The sequence below is a fragment of the Chlorocebus sabaeus genome, chromosome 8 (assembly GCF_047675955.1).
Source record: "Chlorocebus sabaeus isolate Y175 chromosome 8, mChlSab1.0.hap1, whole genome shotgun sequence".
In the NCBI taxonomy this organism is placed as follows: domain Eukaryota; kingdom Metazoa; phylum Chordata; class Mammalia; order Primates; family Cercopithecidae; genus Chlorocebus; species Chlorocebus sabaeus.
Window position 1 is genome coordinate 136,473,234 of NC_132911.1, and position 24,611 is coordinate 136,497,844.

Consider the following 24,611-nt stretch of genomic DNA (forward strand, 5'->3'; position numbering starts at 1 on the left):
GTTAAGCACCACACCTCTGATTCAACCACTGGACGTCTCCCATTCGGTTCACCTGGCATAAATGTACCTAGGAATCCTCTTGGTTCTGTCTTGAGTGGTCTGTGTCATATTTCAGGGTTTAACTTTACTCTTATGATCTTGGATAAGAATTCGAGCCAGTTTAGAACTCATTGACTTGGAAGCAAAGCCACTCAGAAAGAGTAGCCAGAGTCCTGCTTTGGGATGTAGGTGTTTTCTAAGCTGACATCTGAAAGGGACTGCACATGCCCAACACATGTTATTTTTCTTTAACTCTATAGCTGAGCTCAAAAGAAGGAAATATTCCCAAAGCCAAGCCAGGGAAACCTATAACTCTAAGCATGTGCTGTGAACAAAGCTTCCAAAAGGGGTGGGGGAGAGGGCCTTAGAAGTCATAGTAGTCAAAGGTCTATCGATTAACTGACACTAGGAACAGAAAAAAAGGCCTTGGTCTCAAGAGAGGCAGAAAATTAAAACCGAGTTTCTGTAGGGACTCAAAATGCTATTTCCTCAATGAAAGGATGGCTAGGAAAAAAAATCTGCCCACTGGTTCTAGGAGAAGGCATGAAAGCTTATCTCTTTTGGCCTACGTAGTGGGTGGGAGGAAAATGTCTCCCTGAACACTTTATAAGTAAGTGGGTTTCTAGTTAAATTTTTTTTTTTTTTTTTTTTTTTTTTTTTTTTGAGACAGAGTTTTGCTCTTGTTGCCCAGGCTGGAGTACAATGGCACGATCTCAGCTCACGGCAACCTCCGCCTCCCGGGTTCAGGCGATTCTCCTGCCTCAGCCTCCCCAGTAGCTGGGATTACGGTCATGTGCCACCACACCCAACTAATTTTGTATTTTTAGTAGAGACGGGGTTTCTCCATGTTGGTCAGGGTGGTCTCGAACTCCCGACCTCAGGTGATCCACCCACTTCAGCCTCCCAAAGTGCTGGGATTACAGGCATGGGCCAACGTGCCTGGCCTTGAGTTAAAATTTATACTAACCTGGGAAGTTAATATTTTAAAAAGTCTCAGACTGGTACTAGCCCTGTGACATCTGCCAGAAGCCAACATATAAGCTCTCTGTGGAAACACACTCTCAGCCCAAGCTGCACAGATTTCCCCAGATAAAGCCCAAAGGACATGAGCTCACAATCTAAAATTATAAATTACGCAGGGAGATAATCTCCCATGGGTAAGGAGAATAAATATGGTGCTTCAGAAAAAGATAATCCTGCAGTGGGAGATGACGGGAGTAGCCATGATGTTACCATCTGGCTTTAAGCTTTGAGCAGGAGGCATGGTGTTTGGAGAAATTGTCCTAATTTATTTTACCTTGGGGAAACTGAAGACCTGTAAAATTTGTGTTTTTTGTTTTTTGTGTTTTTTTTAAATACCCATAGTATGTCCTTATTTTTGCTTCTTGTCTAAACAGGACAATTATTTCTATGGTCCATCTAAATTTTGATTTCACGACTAAGGGAAATATGCATATCTACTGGGCAAATATTTGGTAAACTTATAAATTGTAGGACACTTAGATGGGAGGGAAACAAGGGAGAATAAGACACTGTCCCAAAAGAAGTTGAAATCGGGGGGGGGGGGGGGGTGCATGTGTGCCTGTGTGTGTGTGTTTGTGTGTGTGTGCATGTACACACGAGTCAACAGTGGGAGGCGATAAAGAAGGCATCACTTATGGACAGGGGAAATAGACTGTCATTTGCTAAAAAGAGATGAAATGTGGTTTTGTGGAAATTTCAAGGACTTTGGCATCAGAAAGACTGGAACAAACATTCTAAGACTAGTAACAGGGCAATTTGCTTAATTTTGCTGACCCTGAGTTTCTTCATGTAAAATAGGACAGTATGTCTACTTTTTTACAGCTGTGATAAGTGAAGGAGAAAAGACAAAAATGTAAACATCCCAACATATGGTATAGATGGAGAGAATCGAAACTTCTATCACTAATAGACATTGTAATAGATATCGTCCCTAGTTTCATGACCAAATGTGATAATCAACTTCATGGGGAGTGGGGAGTGGTAGAAGGGTACTGATGAGTCAGCAAAGGATGTTTCAAGGTAGAAGTGATTTTTAAGAATTTATCATTCAATAATAAAAGAAGCTTATTACTTGACCTTGGGTAAGGTAATTTTACTTTGAATTGTATATACAGGAATTTGCTATACCATGAAGGGATTCCTAAACCTGCTCCAGACATTTCTAGGCACAGGGTTTATCCCATCTGGCTGCTTAATTGCCCTGACTTTACCACAGGACACAGTCCTCTCTAGAAGAAACTGCCTCAGGAGAGGGAAGAGATTGTAATCTCTGCCCCCTGCCCCATCACAGAGCTGAACAGGCATAGCAAGAGGGCCTCTGGGAAAGACCAACTTGACCTGGTGGGGAATAGCCACAGCTCCTGAGAAGGAGGCAGGGACAAAAGAACAGGGAGGAAGAAAGGAAAGAATCAAGGAGATGATTTTTACCTTGTAGTAGGAACTTCAAGGGGAACAAGCAGGGTAATTTGAACAGCTGCAGTTAATAAATAGAGACTTTCTCTGCCTTGATTGCTGTCATGGAATGTCTGGAACATAAAATGACTAAGGAAAGATACCAACCAGCTGGGAAGAAAGACTGAGGCAGCCCCCAGGTGACATCCCCAGAGAAGACCCCCAAGCCAGAGGATTTGGGAGGTGGAGCAAAAATAAGTGGGGAGGAAAAAGCTGCGTGGATACGGGCCAGGCAGATCTATTTATTCATTCAATGCAGTTATTGTATATACTGCCAATGCTGCTCTGGAAGAAGGAAGTCAAATTAGATACTGCTCTGCCCTACTCATGATTGGGAGAGGGACATATATGCAAACGAACAATTAGGATGCAATGAGGTAATTGCTACAACAAAGGCTGGAACAAGTTGTCCAGTGAGAGTCTAGGAAAGGGTGTCTGAGTCTGTCTGAGGGAAATCCAGGGAGGCTTCACAGAGGAGGCAGTGCTTTAGTGGAAACTGGAAGGATGAGTAGGAGTTCTTCCAGAGAGAGAGCAGGAAGAGGACAGGCCAGGCAGAGAGGAAGAAAGTAAGTGGGGATGGGGAGAAATTACAGTACATCAATCTATGAGAGACCAGGGTGGGTTCCCAGAAGAGTGAGTCCTTCTATGTTGCTAGACAAGAGCACGTGAGTGAGGTCAGTCCCAGGAGAGGATTCTGTCTGGGCTGCTAAGCAGAGGTCACATTGTGTGGGGTCTCATATCACACTCCAAGCTAATATTGATTCTGTGGGTGATTTAGAGTCATTAAAAATTTGAGCATGAGTGTAACATGAGTTGCTTTGTGTGTTAAAATGCTCACTCAGCAGTGAGAGATTTGCAAGATTCTCAGTCTCCCAGTCTAGGAGCTGAGTGACTATGGGGCTCCAAAAGACATTGGGGTCCTCATACAATGGTAGTTCTTAATAGGGGGTGATTTCTCCTCCCTGGGGACATGGTGCAGTATCTCGAGACAGTTTATGTTGTCACAACTTGGGGTGAGGTGAGGAGTGTTACGGGCATCTGCTGAACAGAGGCCAGGGATGCTATTAAACCCCCAACAATGCACAGGACAGGTGCCACAACAAGGCCTTACCTGCCCACAATACTATGATGCTGAGGCTGAGCAACCCTGTCATTGAGAGAGCGGACCTAACCATCTAAGGCAACTGGATCATTAGAGTCCTTTCCACAACTCTGGTAGGTGCTTCGAGTGGTGATCACGTGTCTGTATTTTCCTGGTTGTGCTTACTCTAGTCAAAACAGTCTGTTCTCTGCCTTCAGAGGACAGATCATAATTTATGATTTTATAATTGTTACAGAAATACAGACAATAGAATGCATAATTTGTGTGTGTTTTTTTTTTTGTTGTTGTTGTTGTTGTTTAGTGTCTGCCTCCCTCACTAGATAAAAGGCTCCATGAGAAAAAGGTCACTTCATCTGACCCAGACACCAGCAATTAGTACCCAGCTCATAGTTAGCAGTCAGTAAGTTTTATGGAGAATTCAGTAAGGGGTGGGAGGTTAAGAGGTGTAGTGTTGTTATTTGCAAAATCTAACGTAGGCCTGCTATGACAGGGTGCAGTAACTATCGAGAAAGTGGGTCGGTATTCGCCACCACGGAGGCTAAGGCTGAGCTAAGACTGCAACTTCAAGAGAATAGAATAGCTGCTGGGCTGGCTACACCTGTGGTCCCACTCGGACTGGATACTCAGCTGGGGTTTTGGACTGGGGAATTACTACTAACCCTGCAGGCTGCCTTGCACCACCTTACACATAGCCTTTGGCAGCTTGACAAAGCAGTCTGTGGATGCATCCCTGCTGGTTGCCATAGAGAAAGGAGTGGCAGAAAAGGAAACATGCAGATCATCCAGTAATGACCAGGCTCCTGAGGGGGCCCTGGACCATGATCATCTCAGCACCATGCATGGTAGCCAAGAGGTGGAAGCAGCCCAAGTGTCTATCCATAGATGAATGGATGATGAAAATGTGGTATATGCATGCAATAGAATATTATTCAATCTTAAAAAAATAAGGAAAACTTGCCATTTGCAACAACATGGATAAACCTGGAGCACAGTATGCCAAGTGAAATAAGCCAGTCACAGAAGGACAAATATTGCATAATTCTCCTTCAGTGAGGTAGCCAAAACAGTCAAACTCATATGAGCAGAGAGTACAATAGTGGCTGCCAGGGGTTAGGGGTTGGGGTGGGGGAAATTGGGAGCCATTGTTCAATGTGAATATAGTCTCAGTTATGCTGAAAGGATGAGTTATAGAGATCTGCTCTACAACATAGTACCTATAGTTAACAATATGGTATTTATTAATAAGGTAGCTCTCATGTTATGTTCTTAACACACACACACACACACACACACACACGGAGACACAGGAACCTTTGGGACATGTTGGATATGTCTATTACCTTGAGTGTGGTGATGGAATCTCGGGTGTCTGCATATGTCTAAAGTCATAAAATTGTACACATGAAATATGTGCAGTTCTCTGTATAGCAATTACACCTCAATAAAGCTGTTAAAAAAAAAAAAAGGAGGCTAGCTGATCAAATCAATGTGGAAGTGAGAAAGACATGGGAACTTCCACGGCTAATTGCATATTCATGAGTGCCCCTTAACTACAATCTGGGTAGATGTGGACGAGACTGTAACAACAGTAAAAAGATGTGCTGTTTCCCAGGGCTGCCCAGTTGATCATAAAGCTTTGCTGCTGACAGTTGGATGAAATAAAAAATGTATGCTATGTAGAATACTGGAAATTGTACACAAAATTTTCTAAAAGAAAAGATGGCATTCGACAGAGAAACCACAAAATGTCTTAACAGTCAAAAGTGATCAAGGAGATTTTTCATCTCTGAAAAGACATGATTTAACTTTCCCTAATTGACAGTGAACTTTCTTCTCCAAACTTAATAACAAATAAAAGGATTATAATGCAAAAAATATTTTACCAAATAGCTCTAATTGTATTATTGTTGAAGATATCTATTTCATTCTGTTTAACTTGATTTCTAAATTTGATGTAGTTTACTTCTGTCGGGAAGATTCTGTATCTTCTAAGCACATCTTCCATAGCCTTTTATAAAAAAATGGACATGATTTGCTATAAAGAGAAGCCCAAAGCCACATGCAGATGTTGCCATCTGAAAGATATTTATGTGACAGGCATGAGTTCTAGAGAAAGGCACACACCTCAAGCTCAGGTGACTTGCCTGGAGTCATCCTGCCTTTTCTAGGACTGGCAGAAATAGAGCCCATCTTGTTCAGTCCTCCCTGCGTGAATCCTCTACTCTCCTTCAGTATGACTCACAGGCTCTGGGAACACATCCCGAATTGCAGTATTGGGGCCTGGGAAGCTGCAAAATTCCGTGGCTCAAGAATGAATTGCAACTAATGAGGAAAGGTGTCAACACAGCTGGGAAAGGGGTGAACTGAGGACAAACAAAACAGGCAAAAACATCCTCTTGCCTGAAAAATGAAGCACAAGAAAATCAGGGGAAGTAATGTTTGATTGCATCCATTGCTCAGAGAGAAAACAGCAAAACAATTTAATTTTGATTTCTTCTGGAGTCTTCTAACTAGGCATTTCCAGAGAAAAATAAATTGCTGATAAAAGTCACGGGGCCTTGGGTAAATCCGGAAAGCAAGAAGTCTGGGGAAGATGTGATTACTTTGACAGCAGAGATGAGAGATTTCAAAGTCCTGTGTGCATCCAGGTTGACTAATTACTGATTTTGGATGGAGGTAGTTTGATTTGTTATATTTAGAGGATATTTGGAAACCATGAGAATTTTAATAAGATACCTCACACACGTGCAGCATTGCTGTGGTCCAATCACTTTGAAATTGTTTGGACATATTTCGAAGAGACAAGGAAGGAAAAACTAGACGTTAATTTCTAAATATGTGAAATACTGTCTTTAGAACAGTGATTCTCAGACTTTAGTCATCCAGGCATCATTTTCCTGATTTTTGCCAAATCCCAGAACCTGCTTGCTCTAAGCCATTTAATATTTTCTTAAAATTGTCTCATTTTACATTTTTACTTTAAAGCAAATTTTATATCAGTCACATAAATGCCCTAAACAGAAAGTAAAGGTAAAAATAAGTACAATGGAAAATGCAACCTTATTTAATGTGTGTGAAATACTGGTGTAGCAGAAAGCTCTGAGCCTGTTCTTGGTTAAGAAGAACTTTGTTAAAACCAGAGACGGTGTAGCAAACGTTAGAGAATCTGACAGCTACCAAGGTTCTAAACTGAGCCTTGGTCTTCTTGGTTTCATCAGAGGGATTGTAAGGGAATTGGAAAAGGAGCCACAGCTTCTCTCTTACTGTCTGATTCAACATTCACTGTTGCTATGGGCTAGCAGCATTTCCTACTCTACCCTACACTTTAGAAAACATCGCTTTAGAACTGAGAAGACACTTGCCTTATTGCTTCGGAAAAAAACAGGGGAGAACCAATGGATGGACACTCGAAAAGGCACACTAGAGGTGAGCCTGAGTAAGCCATTCCTGGAGCAGCAGTAACCACTGAAAGGAAGAGGCAGCCTCAGAAAGTCATGAGCGGGTGGGGTAGCGGATGAGGAGATGTTGGTCAAAGGGTACAAAGTTCCAGTCGGACAGGATGAAAAATGTTCTGGAAATCTATCCTATAGCATGGTGACTAGAGTTAATAATAATGTATTGTGTTCTTGAAAATTGCCAGGAAAGGGCCAGGCATGGTGGCTCACGCCTGTAATCCCAGTACCTTGGGAAGCTGAGGTGGGCAGATTACTTGAGTTCAGGAGTTTGAGACCAGCCTGGCCAACATGGTAAAACCTCATCTCATCTAAAAATACAAAAAATTAGCCAGGTGTGGTGGCTCATGCCTGTAGTTCCAGCTACTCGGGAGGCTGAGGCAGGAGAATTGCTTGAACCCAGGAGGTGGAGGTTGCAGCAAGCCAAGGCCAGATCACTGCACTCCAGCCTGGGCAACAGAGTGAGACTAGGTCTCAAAAACAAAAAAATTGCTAAGAGAGCAGCTCTTAAATGTTCTCACAACAACAACAATAACAAATGGTAAGTATACGAGGTGATGGATATGTTAATTAACTTGATTTTGCCATTTCACAATGTATAACTATATTGAAACATCACATTGCCCACTTCATCAATACCACCTTAATTAAACATTTTATCAAAATGAAACAAAATAATGAGAGTCCAAAATAGGCAAATCCAAGGATGCTGAAATTAGATGAATACTGGTTGTCAGGGGCTGGTGGCGAAGGAGGAGTGACTGCTATTGAGTATAAGATTTCTCCTTGGGGCTGATGGAATGTTCTGGAACAGGAAAGCAGTCGTGATTGCATGACCTCCCTGTGACTATACTAAAAAAATCACTGAATTGTATACATTAAATTGGTAGATTTTAAAGAATGTGGATTATATCTCAATTAAAAAGTAACGAGAGCTCTGTACTAAGATATTTGTGCTACTCTGTCAGAAAGAGTCAGAGTGATGACTTCTCCTTTGCCTTCTGAGTGAAGATTCCAGACATAACACATCTACCAGGGACTACAGAATTCTTAAGTTGGCCTCCTTATCAAGCTGTGCATCATTAGCCAGTTCTTCATATTCTTTTCTTTCATAACACCACACTCTTCTGCTTCTTTGCCTGAGAAACTTTCCCCAATGAGCTTTTTCCCAGTGTAGTCCAGTGATTAAGAGCAGACGCTCAGACTTTTCTCTTCAAATCCTGGGTATGCGACTTCCTACCTGCATGGCCTTACATAGTACCTAAGCTGCCTTAGCTTCTTCCCCTGGAAAATGGGGATAAAGAATAATAACTCATTCAGAGGCTTTGCAGATAAGTGAAGACATGACATGTGACTTTGTTGGAACTGTACTCGCCTCTAGCACTCACACAATTAGGGATCATTATTACTGGGGCTTCTGTTCAACCACCTGAATTCCTTTCTTAACTCTCCTTTCTTCTCATTCACTTGTTTTCCATAAGTAGACCTCTTTATTCCAAAAAACTGTATTGGCTCTCAGATTGGCTTATGAATCAATGTCTCTAGATCCTTCCTTACTCCTGAATCCTCTTATGTTTCCAAACCTCTACTGGTTATGTATTTCCCATAAGGTATCTCAAATTCAACCCATAAGAAATAAAATTTATTGTCTGTTTTGATGATCCCCATCTGTTCTTTTCTGCCTTTTTAGAGCTAATGTGTATTAAGCAGAATACCAGCCCCTGGTATTCATAAGCGATATTAGAGATGTGACACTTCATGAATTATTGCATTTCATTCTCCCCATTCTATTTGCTATTATTTTTCTTATTTTATAACTAAGAAGTGGAGGATCAGAGAGATTAGTTAATAACCTGTCCAAGAACAATCAGGTGGGAAAAGGTGGTTCTAGGATTTGAATTCAGGTTCATCCAGTTCAAAAGCTCATTTTCCTTATGACTCTACCACACTATCTTCCAGCCCTTGGTGACTTGCAGAATTTTTGACGCAGTCTCCCAAATTAAATACATCAGTTTTCTTTGATTCCCCCACTTTCTCACCACTATATTCTATCTATCACCAACCTGTCAATTCTACCTTGGAAAATATTATTTAAGTCTCTTCCTTCCTCCCTATTTCCTGCCACTTCCTTAGGATACTGGTTGATTTTAATTGCCTCGGAGCTCCCATCCAATCCTCAATTGTGCTATTGCAAAGATAACTTGAAAATTCCAAATCTGATTGCATCATCACCCTGCTTAAGAGCCATCAAAAAATATTCTTGATTGATTAGATAAAACCCCAAATCCTCAATGGCACAAAAGTTTCTTCAAATATCTATGGTTAATCTTTCTGGCCTCACCCCCCATATCCCTGCTCTTTCTCCTCTCCTCGTCCTGCTTATACATTCTTGCTATTGTGGAAAGCTAGAATCACTCAATTTAAGTAATCCTTTGAACATATTAAGAATTGTTTCTTCATTTAACAAGCACTTATTGTATTTTTAAAACTAACCTAATATTACATGCACACACACACACATAGGAATATATGTAAAAATTGGTAGAATCATCATGGTATTGTGCCAATGTCCATTTCTGGTTTTGATAATGCGCTATAGTTGTATAAGTAGTTATGAGTGGGCAAAGCTGGATGAAGTATATACTGACCCTCTCCGTACTATTTTTTGTAACATTTTGTAAATCGAAGTTATTGAAAATTTTAAAAAATGCTATGTGTGTTTTCTCTCTAGGAAGCAGATTAAGAAAAATCGCAGCCATATAATTGCTACACATTTATATTAATACATATTGCATTATATGACTCCTGTAACTTGCTCTTTGGGCCTGCTAGAGGGACATAATGGATTTCTCCTTGAAAAGGAGAACAAAGCCCTTCCTGGCAGCAGAGCAGAGTCTGCACTTTTAAATCAGATAGACCTAGGTTGAATTCCAACTCTGCTGGTTATTTATTTATTTATTTATTTTTTGAGACAGCCTCGCTCTGTCACCCAGCCTGGAGTGCAGTGGCATGATCTCTGCTCACTGCAAGCTCCGCCTCCGGGGTTCACACCATTCTCCTGCCTCAGCTTCCCAAGGAGCTGGGATTACAGGTGCCCGCCACCACGCCCAGCTAATTTTTTGTATTTTTAGTAGAGACGGGGTTTCACCATGTTAGCCAGGATGGTCTCGATCTTCCGACCTCATGATCCACCCGCCTTGGCCTCCCAAAGTGCTGGGATTACAGGCGTGAGCCACTGTGCCCGGCCCCAATTCTGCTGTTTATAAGCTAAATTAACTTGGGTGAATTCTTTAACCCTAAACTTCAGTTTTATCATAATTATAATAAATAAGATAATATGACTTACTTCCTATGAGTGTGGGGGATATTTAAACAAGATAATGTATGTAAACAAGCTAATATATTTTTAAAAGACAAAATGTGAAGTGCTCAGCACGTAGTAAGCAACCTTGACTTCTCTTTTCCACTCACAGCCACATAGGCAAATCTTGTTGCCTCTACCTATAAAATGAATCTGGAATCCTGCTTCTCATCACTTCTTAACGGGTTTCTTCCTTCTGTTCCGAATACCTGACATCTAATCTGAACCCAGCAGCTGGAATAATCCTTTCAACATGTAAACCGAAACAAGTTATTCCTCAGCTCAGAATCCTCCAGTGGTTTGCCGTCCACTCAGAGTATGAAAGCAAAGCCTTTGAAATGACCCCACAGCTCTCCTTGTCCCTTCTCACTTGCATTCCTGACACACCTTTCAGTCTTTTCCCTACTATCCCCCCTCACTCACTCAGCCCAGTGCAGGCTCCGAAACTAGAACCTGTACACCAGCATTTCACGTGCCTGGATTGTTCCTCCCCCAGATATCTACAGAGCTGTTTTGCTTTTGCTTTTAAGCCAATGCTCAAAAGTCTTTCTCAATGAGGCCTTCTCTAACCATTTTATTTGCATTTGCAATCTCCGTCACTTCCCCCTTTCTTGTTTCCCATACCACTCACCAATTATTAACATGCTACATAATTTATTTATTGTCTGTCTCCCCCTACAGAAATGCAATTTCCACAAGAGCAAGGCATTTTGTCCATTTTATTCACCACTATGTCCATTGTGTAGAATAATGCCTGACACATCGTTGGCCGTCAATAAAATCTTCCGAATGAATGCATAAATGAATTACAGCAGAGTGAGTGACATAAGAAAAGCCACAGATGTGTGGAAGAGTAGGATCCATTCAGGAAACTGAAAGATCAGTGTGATCTGTGTCAATTGCATGTATGGGAAAGGAAAGGAAAACGATGGAGTTGAAGACAAGACCAGCCACACGGACCTTTGGCAACTGCCACTGCACAGGGCTTCTTGCTCACAAGGGTCTTTTTCTTGGTTTAACAGTTTTTCTTGGTTAACACTTGAAATTCTTAAGCATTTTTGAACAGGGAGCCCTGTATTTTATTCTGCACTGGGCCTGAAAATTATGCAGCCAGTTTGGGTTGGAGAAGTAGGAAATATTCAAAAAGACCTTGTATGCTGTGTTAAGGAATGACAAGGCCACATTTAATACCTGGGGAAGGTGAGCCTCGGAGCAGTTTGGAGGAATGGGGAAGCTGGGAGTATCTCCCCAGTTCATCTCTGCCTAGCCATCCCACTCCTCCTTCAAGACCCACTCAGAGCCAGGTGCGGTGGCTCACACCTGTAATCCAAGCACTTTGGGAGGCTGAGGCAGGTGGATCACGAGGTCAGGAGATCGAGACCATCCTGGCCCACATGGTGAAACCCCGTCTCCACTAAAAATACAAAAATTAGCTGGGTGTGGTGGCATTTGCCTATAATCCCGGCTAAACGGGAGGCTGAGGTAGGAGAATTGCTTGAACCAGGGAGTCAGAGGTTGCAGTGAGCCTAGATCATGCCACTGCATTCTAGCCTGGTGACAGAGCGAGACTATGTTTTAAAAAAAAACAAAACCCACTAAAATGTTGTCTCCCTCTCAAGCCCTCCCAGCCACCTCTAGGTACAGCTAACACTGCCTCCCCTGGATAAACCTCTGACATTGTCTCCACATACTACTCTTAAATCTCTTATGCTGTTTCAGGCATTATACTCAAATTATTTGCAAATGTATTTATTTACCTGTTTTAAACCAGGAATTTCTCAAAGTAATGTCTTACTTAGCTTGGAAGAGTGTTGTGTTTAGCACAATAGATGGCACATAGCACATACTCAGTGAGTTTGATAAGTGAATGAGTAAATGAAAGAATGACTGTTAAATGAGTATATAATATATCAAAGCAGACCTGCAAACTCACTTTTATTTCAGGCCCATTTATTGATGAAGTGACATCTATTAGTCCATTTTCAGGCTGGTGATAAAGACATACCCAAGACTGGGCAATTTACAAAAGAAAGGGGTTTAATGGACTTACAGTTCCACCTGACCAGGAAAGCCTCACAGTCATGGCAGAAGGCAAGGAGGATCAAATCACGTCCTACATGGATGGCAGCAGGGAAAGAGAGAGCTCGTGCGGGGAAACTTCCCCTTATAGAATCATCAGGTCTCATGAGACTTATTCACTATCACGAAAACAGCACGGGAAAGACCTGCCCCCATGATTCAATTACCTCCCACCAGGTCCCTCCCACAACACGTGGGAATTCAAGATGAGATTTGGGTGGGGACACAGCCAAACCATATCATGACACATGCTCAGATTTCCCCCATTGTTGATAGGAGGAGGAGAAAGAGAAAGAAGAGGCAGCAGGGACTCACTCAATCTTCTCATTTGCCTTCGTCCACCTTCACCTCTCCCTTTCCCTTCCCGGCAGACATCAGGGTCTTCTATAGGCCATTCGTTTATTTCCTTACCTCTCACTCTCTCTTCTTTGTACTCGTGGTTCTCTTCTGCTATCTTCACTCCACTAACAGTCACCCCCAGGCCAATGAATCTGTTGAACACTCAGTTCTCATCCTATTTACCTTTCTAGCATGATTTGCCATTGCTAAGTACTCCCACCTTTTATACCACTATTATCCTAGAAATTTCATTACACAGCACTCTCTTGGTTTTCCACTCACCTCTGTGAACGCTTCCTTCCTAATCTCTTTTGCAGGTTAATCCTGTCCTATTCACTTATTCAATGTTTGAGTTCACAACATTCCACTTTAGGCTCTCTCTTTTGAAAACTGTATACCCTCTTCCTAATCCATCTCGTCCACTGCAAGGCCTCAATGACTACCTATACTGATATGACTTCCAGATGTATAACTTTAACTCAGATTCCTCCTCTGAGCTCCAGATTACAAATATCAACACCATCTTGACATTGTCTCTTGGATGTCCCAAAGAAACTTAAACTCATTGTGTTTCAAACCATGCATGCTGTATTCTCTCACCAAGCATGTCTACTCACTAGGCAACTCACACTCCAGATGTTTTCATCTCCTCAGCACAGAATGTTCTTGCCTTTCCCCTTTGCCCAGAAAAATCCCCCTCATTGTCTAGCACTCATCTCCATTGCCAGTTCCACAGGGAAACTTTTCTTACGTTTCCAAATGAGTCAAATTCCCCATTGTGTCATACAACTTTTTTTCATGGCACCTACCACAATCATTATGTTATGTTTCTGCAATTATTTAACAAAGAGCTGAACCCCAGCCCCTGTTCCAGTAAACCAGAAGGCCCAAGAAGACAGGGGTTACATTGTTTATTTCATCTTTGTATCCCCTGACCTACTGTAGTACCTGGAAAATGGTAAGTGCCCAATAAATATCTGTTGTTTCCATTCTAGTAATAAAAATAATTATAACTACAACTTACTGAGCACCAGACATTGAACTATGGCTGATAGTCATTGTCTCATTTCATCTTTAAAATATGCTTTGAGAATCAATATACAGAAATCACTAGTCAATTCTGTATCCTAATTACATTGTGTACACTGACAACGTTCAAGCTGAGAGTCAAATCAAGAATGCAATCTCATTTACAATTGCCACAAAAAATAGTATACCTGGGAATACCTCTAACCAAGGACATAAAAGATCTCTACAAGAAGAACCACAAAGAACTGCTTAAAGAAATTATAAGTGACAGGGCCAGGCGTGGTGGCTCACCCCTGTAATCCCAGCATGTTGGGAGGCTGAGGTGGGCAGATCACGAGATCAGGAGATCGAGACCATCTTGGCTAACACAGTGAAAACCTGTCTTTACTACAAATCAGAAAAATTAGCCAGGTGTGGTGGCGGGTACCTGTAGTCCCAGCTACTTGGGAGGCTGAGGCAGGAGAATAGTGTGAACCCAGGAGACAAAGAGCCGAGATTGCACCACTGCACTCCAGCCTGGGTGACAGAGTGAGACTCTGTCTCAAAAAAAAAAAAAAAAAAAAAAAAAAAAAAAAAATTACAAGTGACACAAATAAATGGAAAAATATTTCATGCTCATGGATTGGAAGAATCAATATCACAAAAATGGCCATGTTGCCTAAAGCAATCTACAAATTCAAACTACTCCTATCAAACTATCCCTATTCCTATCAAACTATCAATATTATTTTTCAATTTAAATTTAACTTGGTACCAAAAAAGAGTTTGAATAGCCAAAGCAATTCTAAGCAAAAAGAACAGCGCCAGAGGCATCATATTACCCAACTTCAAACTATACTATAAGGCAATAGTAACCAAAACAGCATGGTACTGATACAAAAACAAATACATAAACCAGTGGAATGGAATACAGAACCCAGAAATAAAGCTTCACTCATAGAGCCACCTAATCTTTGACAAAGTCGACAAAAAATAAGCAATGGGAAAAGGACTCTCTATTAAATAAATGGTGCTGGGATAGCTATATGCAGAAGAATAAAACAACCTCTAACTTTCTCCATATATAAAAACTCAAGAAGGATTAAAGATTTAAATGTAAGACCTCCCTTAAACTAGCAGAATCCTAGAAGAAAACCTAGGCAACACCATTCTGGACATCAGCCTTGGAAAATAATTTATAACTAAGTCCTCAAAAGCAATTTCAACAAAAACAAAAATTGACAAATAGAACTTAATTAAACTAAAGAGCTTCTGCACAACAAAAGAAACTATCAACAAGAGTAAACAGACAACCTACAGAATGGTAGAAATATTCACAAACTATGAATCTAACAGAGGTCTAATATCTAGAACCTATTAGGAATTTAAACAATTGAATAAGCGAAAACCGAATAACCCCATTTAAAATGGGCAAAAGATATGAGCAGATACTTCTCCAAAGAAGACATACATGCAGCAACAAACATGTGAAATAATGTTCATCATCACTAATCATCATAGAAATGCAAATAAAAAGCATAATGAGACACTATCTCACACCAGTCAGAATGGCTATTATTTAAAAATCAAAAAACAGCAGATGTTGGTGATGCTTCAGAGAAAAGGGAATGTTTACACACTGTTGGTGGGAATGTAAATTAGTTCAACCACCGTGGAAAGCAGTTTGGAAGTTCCTCAAAGACTTTAGAACCACCATTTCACTAGCAATCCCATTACTTGGTATATATCCAAGAGGAAACAAATCATTATACCAAAATGACACACACACACACATTTTCATGGTGGCACTATTCACAATAACACAGAATCAACCTAGGTTCCCATCAACATGGAATTGAATGAAGAAAATGGTACATATACACCATGTAATACTACACAGCCATTAAAAATAATGAAGTCATGTCCTTTGCAGCAACATGGCTGAAGCTAGAAGCCATTTTCTTAAGCAAATTAACACAGGAAGAGAAAACCAAATACCCCATGTTCTCACCTATAAGTGGGAGCTAAACATCGGATATTCATGAATATAAAGATGGCAACAGTAGACACCAGAGCTACTAGATGGGGGAGAGAGAGAAGGGGGCAAGGGTTGAACAAGTAACTATTGGGTACTATGCTTAGTAACTGGGTGATGGGATCATTCATAACCCAAACCTCTGCATCAGATAATGTACCCAGGTAACAAACCTGCACATGTACCTTCTGATTCTAAAATAAAAGTTGAAAAAGAAAAATAAATTTTAAAATAGATGCTTTGAGTTCCCATCACTGTGTTTATATACATGTATATACACATACTTACTTGTATGAATATTGTTATTACACAATATGTATATATGTCTAATATATATAATATTTCAAGTTATATGTATACACACATATATATATATATAATCATATATATGGTTTTAAAAATGAATAAATTTAAACTCAACAAAGTTAAGTACTATCCAAGTGTATTCATACTGGGATTTGAACCCTGACTCCAGTACATTTTTTTCCAATATAGGTCTTCTAAATCTGACTTTCCAGTATCCTTTCTCCACCTATATTCCTTACAGAAAAGATACGGTGGAAATGTGCAAATATTTTCCCAGCATTATCAACTTAATAATTTACACATTTACATTAGGCTATTTTGCATGACATAGACACATATGTGTTTTGATCACACATGTAATATAGAGAGAATTTTTAAAATGTGGTCCATCTCTCCATCAAAATGACTGTCATCTCTGGAACAGACAGTGGTCGAGGACCACAAGGTTACCACTGCCCACTTGGAGATAAAATTTTACTATGGAAAAGAAGACTCAAAACTCACCATTTCCATTGCAATGGTCTGTGTCCAACCTCTTGATCCCCTCCAACCAGTTGTCCTCACTTGGAGAAGAGTCGACGTCACAAAAGATACTTCCATGCAGCCAAGATTTGGAGGTACTGAGGTTGAAGAGAGAAGAAAAGGGATGACGGATTCTCTTTTTCTTTCTAAATATCCTGGAGAGAAATGAAAGCATGGTGAACAATTAATAATAGTTACCTTTAGTTCAAAACTGTGATTTCCACAACCCAAGTCTGCTCACTGAATTAATTCCACAGAAGTTTCTCAAATTCTACTGTGTGCCAGGTCCTTGGCTCAATGTCAAGAGAACTGAGATAAAAGACAAAACTTTGTGTGTGAAAAGTTCACAATGTATTATGGGAGAAAGAAAAAAAAATAATGCACATATAGGTAATGCTTTAGTTTATTCTGTGCCAAGCATCTTTCTTAGTGCTTTACATAGATTAACTCACATTATCTTCAGTACAACTCTGTGAAACAGATACTATTATTATCCCATTTTTCTGATCAGGAAACTTAGGCACAGATAGGTTAAGTCACTTGGTTGAGGTCACGCAGCTAGTAAGTGACATAGTTGGGATGCAAACCCAGAGAGTCTGCCTCCATGGTCTTTGCTTTTGATCGATATGCTATATAGGAGATACATGCTCTGAAAGGATTACCTAGAGGCTGCTCTGAGGGCACCAGGAGTGGCAGTGCTACTTGATAATCGAGGGAGTTTTTCTGGGAGAAGTGAGTTGTAAGCTGCATGAGATGATCTGACCTGTTCATCGAGGAACCAGTAGGTGTGATTAGGTCATGCCAAGAAATGAAGCAGGACAGGTAAAAGGAAGGCAGGTAATGATGGACTTCTCATATGATACAAGGGAGTTGGAATTTAGTGTTGGAACAAAGGGAGACCTCTAAAGCATGGCTACAGGGAAGACAGTAGTGATGACATAATTCGGTTTGCATTTCCAAAATTGTCGGTAACACAGGGTGGCTCAGAGGTGCAAGATTGTGGGCAGAGGGGCTGATCGAAGTGCACAGGGGAGTCACTGTTGCGTATCTTCCTGTGATGTGTCAAGCCCTGTGCTGAGCACAGGGTGCTCACTATACTGGTGAAAAATAGTGAGGGCCTGAACCAAAGCTAGGTAATGCAAGGTCGAGTGAGACAGCTTTCCCATCACATGCAAGGAGGGCATGGAACAGTTTTCCCATCACAAAATTCTGCTCTTTAGCTACAGCTGCTACCAGAAGATGCATTTTGAATTGTGCTTTCCTTTGGTGGTTAGGATGAATTACAACAAGCCTTGTGCATTCTTTATCCTGATGGTTCTCCACCACGTTGATTTTTGGCTGCAGGGAACATCTGGTAGGTTTTGGAGACATTTTGTTAATGTTACACCAGGGAAGGAGTGCTCCTGGCAGACGGTGAGAAGAGGCCAGAGATGTCATTAAACATCCTACAGTGCACAGGGCAGTTGCCCACAACAAATAATTATCTGGTGCAAAATGTGAATAGTGCTGCTGTTCAGAAAATCTAAATTATTTGAACTCTCTCTGTCATTGGTTCCAGGAATGGCAAGTTGAGAAAAATGGTAGAGTTCATGACAATGGAACACATTCTTGTGAAAATGAACCAAATTTGAAAGATTCTTGTAGGTTCTATGATGAGATCATTTAAAATGGAATAAACAGCAATTAGAAATTTTTATTCATTTATTCTTACATTCATTAATTCACTAAACAGCTCTTTATTGAGTACCTATTATGGGATGGGCACTCATCAAATTTGAGAACAAAAAGTACGGGTGAAACATCTTTAACATCAAGAACATCTATATAACGTGTGCTAGAGTTAAAAGTGATGTTGCAAAACTGATTCTTGAAAGTCAGACCATCTGAGCTGGAATCCTATTTCCACCTAACAGCCCTGTGAGCTTGGGAAAATTACTTAACCTCTCTGAACTTATGTTTCACCTTTGTGAAATGGGAATGGCAGTAATAAAATCTATGTCATAAGATTCCAGAGCAGGAGTTGGGAATCAAATGGTAGCATATATGCAAACCAGTTGGGATAGTCCCTAGCACACAGAAAGCAATCAATACATTTATTTTATTTTTTAAATAACAAACATTGGCAGTTATGGAAGGCGAAATGAGAAGAAAGAAAATGGAGTAAAATTTTCCTGAAGGAGGGTGCCTAACCAATGGAAGGAAACCACCTTGCAGTAGCCTGGCCTGGAGAATGTACTGGAAGGTGGCTAATGCAGGAGGCATCAGAATGCTAAGGTAATCATTGCAGAAATCTAAACAGGAGGTTATGGTGGCCTGAATGAAGAAAATAGCTATGGGAACAAAGACAAGAGGAACAATTCAAAATAATTTTAGGAAGTAGATTCATTTGGTCTTCACGTTTGTCGTGGAAACAATAAACTTCTTACCAAATACACCTTACCTGGACACACAACTGAACTACATCTTTCTGCTCCTTTGCCATTAGGTGTGGTCATGAGTCTAAAGTCTCCCCAGTGGAATGTGAGCAGAAGTGATCTGTGCCATTTATGGGCTGGAGTCTTGGGGAAAGCAGGTGTTCCTTCAACTCACATTCTTTCTACACTTTTACCAGTTGGTTCCCGGCAATTCCACCATGCCACAGCCTCTATAAGGCTTGCATGGTTAGCAGATGCATATGATGAAAGAAATCTGGGTCTCCGAGTCTCTGCTTCAAGGTAGGTCACCAGTTAGGCTAGAACACTCATGCTGGACAATTACATGAGCAAGAAATAAAATCTGGGCCCAGTGCAATGGCTTACACCTGTAATCCCAGCACTTTGGGAGTTGGAGGCGGGCAGATCATAAGGTCAGGAGATCGAGACCATCCTGGCCAACATGGTGAAACCCTGTCTCTACCAAAAATACAAAAATTAGCTGGGCATGGTGGTGGGTGCCTGTAATCTCAGCTACTTGGGAGGCTGAGGCAGAAGAATCGCTTGAACCAGGGAGTTGGAGGTTGCAGTGAGCCGAGATCACACCACTGTACTCCAGCCTGGCAAGAGAGCAAGACTCCATTTCAAAAAAAAAAAGACATAAAAAGAAGAAGAAATAAAATCTGCTTTCATTTGAAACATTACATATTTAGATCTATAAGTTACTACCGACACCATCTTATCCTGACCAACTGACTAAAAGGGATGTATGAATAAAAATGTCAAGTCTAGAGAGACTCAGCAGAGGATAAATGGTGCTTCTTTTCATTGAAATAGAAATCATGTGAGAAACATTTTGAAAGAAAGGTGACCTAATCTATTTTGGACATACTGGGTTTGAGATGCCTATAGGAAATTCCTCCTTCCCTCATCAACAAAGGTAGAGTGTATTTCCCTGACCCTTATTACAACTTGCCCATATAAGTTGAATTGACCAGTGAGATGGTAGCAGATAGATGCACACAGAGGCTTGAAATGTGCCTGCTGTTGGGGTATGTCCTCTTGCATTTATGTAATTACAATGGAAAGAACATTTTTCTGTAGTCAAATGGTCTCAAGGGAATGACCTATAGGATGCACACTGATTCCAACTGAAGCCAACCTCAACCTTGTTCAGACTAAACCAACCTACTCCAACTAACTTCCAACATGTGTGGACTCTTTGTTTTATATCATTAAGATTTGATAGTTATTTGTTACACAGCCTTATTGTGTCAATAGCTGACTGATTCAGTCAGCATATGGGTGGTTTTGAAGCAAAAGAAAATGAATGTGATTATCCAAATGTACCGATCCAAAGTGAACTCATCCATCTTCTTTCCTCAAACATGCCCATCCTTTCTTTCTGATCTTGATAAATGGTCCTACCATACATCTACTTGACAGAACCAGAGTCCTAAGATTCATGCAAGTGTTCTTCCTTTGTTGGACCTCCCACATCTTTGGATGACCAAGATTCCACCCCTTTACCATTCTTTTTATCTATCTCCCCACCCTTATTCTTTCATCATTGCTACCACAATTTGCTTTTAATCCATGGATACCTTGCCTTCATTTTTCCCATTGTACTCACTCTCTACTGACATATTCATACACATCCAACCACCCATCCTTTCCATAGCAGTCACTATTATCTTTCTAAGAATACATCTGATAATTTATCAATGACCCCTCTTTATCTATAGAGTACTGCTCAAACTCCTTAGCCTGAAATTTAACCCCTTTCATCCAGCCCCTGCTCCTGTGCTCAGTCTTCTTTCTTACAAAACACTCCTTCCCACCCTAAGTTTATTCCTACCCAACTATTTGCTATTCTCCAAGTTTTACCAGGGTCTCTCAGAACCCCACACCTGTGCCATCTTTCCAGAAGTCCTCTTTCCTATTTTTATTTTAACTAACATCCTACATTTTTCAAGACTTAAATCAGCCATCACCACCTCTAGTGAGTTTATTTTTACCTATTCCCCAAGTAAAATGTATCTCCTTTCTTTTATCCCTTCACTGCACCCTGACAGGTTTCTATCCTGGCACCTATATTACTTCATTGCTCTCATTTGTTTTCATGTTGGCTATGCCCATTCCCTCTTACCCTTTGTATTTCCACAGTCTGGAACAATAATGGGCTCCTTATAAAAGATAGTTGGGTGAATAAATGAATGAGTGAACAATTAATGGATGGATTGGACTTCAGATTTCTTTCTATAATATGCTCTACTTACCTAACTAAGTTCTCTTTGTACATAACACTGGTCTGGGATGGGTTCAGAGTTATGTTGCCATCTTTGTCGCACAGGAAGCTGTCTTCGTTCCAAATATAGTAGCCATTGGTGAGGAGTCTGGGACTTCGGCGACAGATATAGTGGGAGCCTGTCAGGGGATCTACGGAGCTGCATTCAAAAGAATGGTCACCATCCAGGGAATCACAGGTAAAACTAAGAAGGAAAAGGGAAAGCCCTTTAAATATCTATTCAGTACATCCAGTCCCACATCAACCACGTCTCATCACTGTGAAGGAAAATAACATCTTTGCATTCATGACTGTCAATTACTTCTGCAACCATTAGGAATGTCACTCTTAACCTTCTGGGCTTCATCTCCTCACCTATGACAGCATTAAACTACAGAACCTTTAGTGCTTCTTTCTGTTTTAAACCTTGGTGAAAACGATGGCTAATCACTTTCCTCACCATACGATGAACCTACGTTTTTTGGATAGGATTATATTTTTTTTGGATGGGATGTCGGAAGCTCAAAATTCCCTCTACTCCCTTATTTTGAATAGCCCTCCAGTTGCCAGATCTTTAATCTTGTCACTGTAATAGAGACATTATAACTATGTAGCCACCGGAAACATATGAGGTACAGGGTGAACATGCAGTCAAAAAGATCATTTTTGGCCTGTGCAAATTTCCCTCCAGGTTGGCTGCACAAAATGGGCACACGGTTACCTTCCCTGATTTGGTATCCAGGGAAGCCTCATAATTCCTTGAGTAAACCTATATGTGTCTTAGTTTTAAAAAACAATCACATTGAGATGGGATTGGTGGTGTGTGCCTATAGTCCCAGCTACTCAGAAGGCTAAGGCAGGAGGATCCCTTTAGCCCAGGAAGTTGGAAGCTGCAGTGTGCTATTCATGCCTGAGAATAGCCACTGCACTCCAGCCTGAGCACCATACCAAAGACCCTGTATCTAAAGGAAGGAGGAAAAGAGAGAGAAAGAAAGAGGAAGAGAAAGAAGGGAAGAAAGGAAGAAATGAATAAGGGAAGGAAGGAAGGAAGGAAGGAAGGAAGGAAGGAAGGAAGGAAGGAAGGAAGGAAGGAAGGAAGGAATCACATGGCCCTATAATTGACAGGCAACTAAATTATTATAAAAATGTTTCATAAATGTAAAATTTCTTGAGGTGAGGTTTGGTGGAAGCCTGGTGACAATAGTAATAGAGCCATATTGGATAAAAGAGTATGTAATGTGTTATTTCTTCAAAACTGCTTAGTTTTTTCCCCCTCTCTTCTCCCATAAAAATTATTTTTCTTTGTCCTAAACCCCAATTAATCTCACTGTGATTTTTGTGGACGTATGTCCGCCTCAGTAATTATTTTATACATTACTGGAGGGCAGATATTGTGAGCCTAAAAAATGTTCAGTATGTAAATAAACTCAATGCCAGTTACTGAATGAAATCACCTGACAGGCTATGGAAATCTGGTAAAACCTATGAAAATATATACTGTCTGAATGTATCTGAGTTCTTGGGGTGGTTTTGTGTCAATCAGTTAACAGCACTGATAGTACAATAGCTCTCATGTGCTCTTACCTTGATGCTTTCAATAATTTTTACATATTATGTATTCCACTTAATTGCATAAATTGGGACCATATGCTTCCAGAAAATCACAGATTCTAAGAATCAGAAGGAGTTTTGACGGTCATGTCTGCAGCCCCACCAAATTTCCCATCTGCTGTATTTCTGACAAACATTGTCCCTCTCTGCATGCACACCTTCAGTAAGAAGGACCCCACACTTACTAAGCACCCCCACAACCCTTCACTGAACAAATATGGGCTGTAGCATAGTGGACAAGACAGGGGATTTGAAGTCAATCCCCCTCTAAGCCCATAATTCCAACTCTGTCATTGCTTAGGTAAGTAACCTTAATCCAGTCACTTAGCCTCTTAGACTGTTTCCTTACATGTAAAACAAGAAAAAAATCTTTATTATTGGGTTATCTTAATAATTACATAATAAAATAAATGGTCTGTGCTTAGCACCTAGTATGGGCTTAATAAATGTTCACTTCCTCCCTTCTTTTCTTTCCCTTCGTTTTCCGTTCCTTCTATCTTCCATTTGAGATCTATTCAGCTATTTAAAGAGAGTTTCCATGTCCTCCCTGGGTCCTCGCTTCTCCACATTAAAAGTCCTCCAGTTCATTGAACTCATCTTTATACGACATGATGTAGTTTTGATCCCTTAGCTATCATAGTTTGATGGCTTTTCTCTGAGTATTCTCCACTTTTTAGAGTTCCTCTTAAATATTATGCCAACCATAGAACCTAGCCCTTTAAGTGTGTCTGCCCAAGAGATATAGGGACTATCACTTCCCTCATTATAGAATCCATGTCTTTAGCAATGAAGCTTAAGTCACATTAGCTTGATTCTTTTTTTTCTCCCCCAGTTACCAACATATTATCACACTATTAAATAGACTATCAAGTCTACGGCCATACCACCCTGAACGTGCCTGATCTCATCTAAATAAACTATCAATTTCTAGTCTTTTTCCTGTATATTTAGATGTACCTTTCCTCTCTTAGACTTTTGGACCAATTTTATATTACAAAGTCAATATGTAATTAAGACTTTGCAGATAGAGCTAGGTTCATACCCTTGGTTTCAATCCTGGCTCTACCTCTTGCTAATTATTCTCTCCAAGGCTTAGTATTTTTTTTTTTTTTTAACAAATGTGAATCTGTGCAGTAAAGATTGCCCAAAATAAGCCTCATAGATTTCTGTAAATATTTAATGTCATAATTTAATGGAGGTTGTTAATGTCTATGCTTTCCATTGCCTAAGGGTGGTAAGCTAAATATGCTGCCTACTATTTGAATGACTATTCATTTTGTGCTGTTAGAATTTTGAGGGATTATCATTAAATTACACAATACTTTTAATATGTTTACATGATGTCATACAAATATGTTATCCCTGGAATCTATATATTCTCAATCCAAATCATTGATAAAAATATTGAATAGTATGGGTAGAAATCTGAGACTTCGGAAACATCAAAAGGGACTATTTCCAGACATGCACTTTAACAGAACATTTTGGTTCTTGTTATCCCTATTAATAAATATGAAAATGGAGGCTCCAGTAGGTTAAGTTCGTTGTTCAATAACTCAGGGCTTACAAGTGGGAGAGGCAAGG

General features: G+C 40.4%; 1 protein-coding gene across 5 annotated transcripts in view; it reads right to left on the reverse strand.

Annotated features, from left to right (window-relative positions):
* The window catches only part of TMEM71 (transmembrane protein 71), a 49,323-nt gene that overhangs the window by 18,994 nt on the left and 5,718 nt on the right, over positions 1-24,611 (reverse strand). For all 5 annotated transcript variants that reach the window (XM_008001581.3, XM_008001579.3, XM_008001580.3 and 2 more), the window contains 2 exons: positions 21,409-21,621; positions 16,701-16,873 (listed from right to left, as the gene is read on the reverse strand). In XM_008001581.3, the coding sequence (XP_007999772.3) occupies positions 16,701-16,873; positions 21,409-21,621 (386 nt within the window). The remainder of the gene's footprint in view (positions 1-16,700; positions 16,874-21,408; positions 21,622-24,611) is intronic.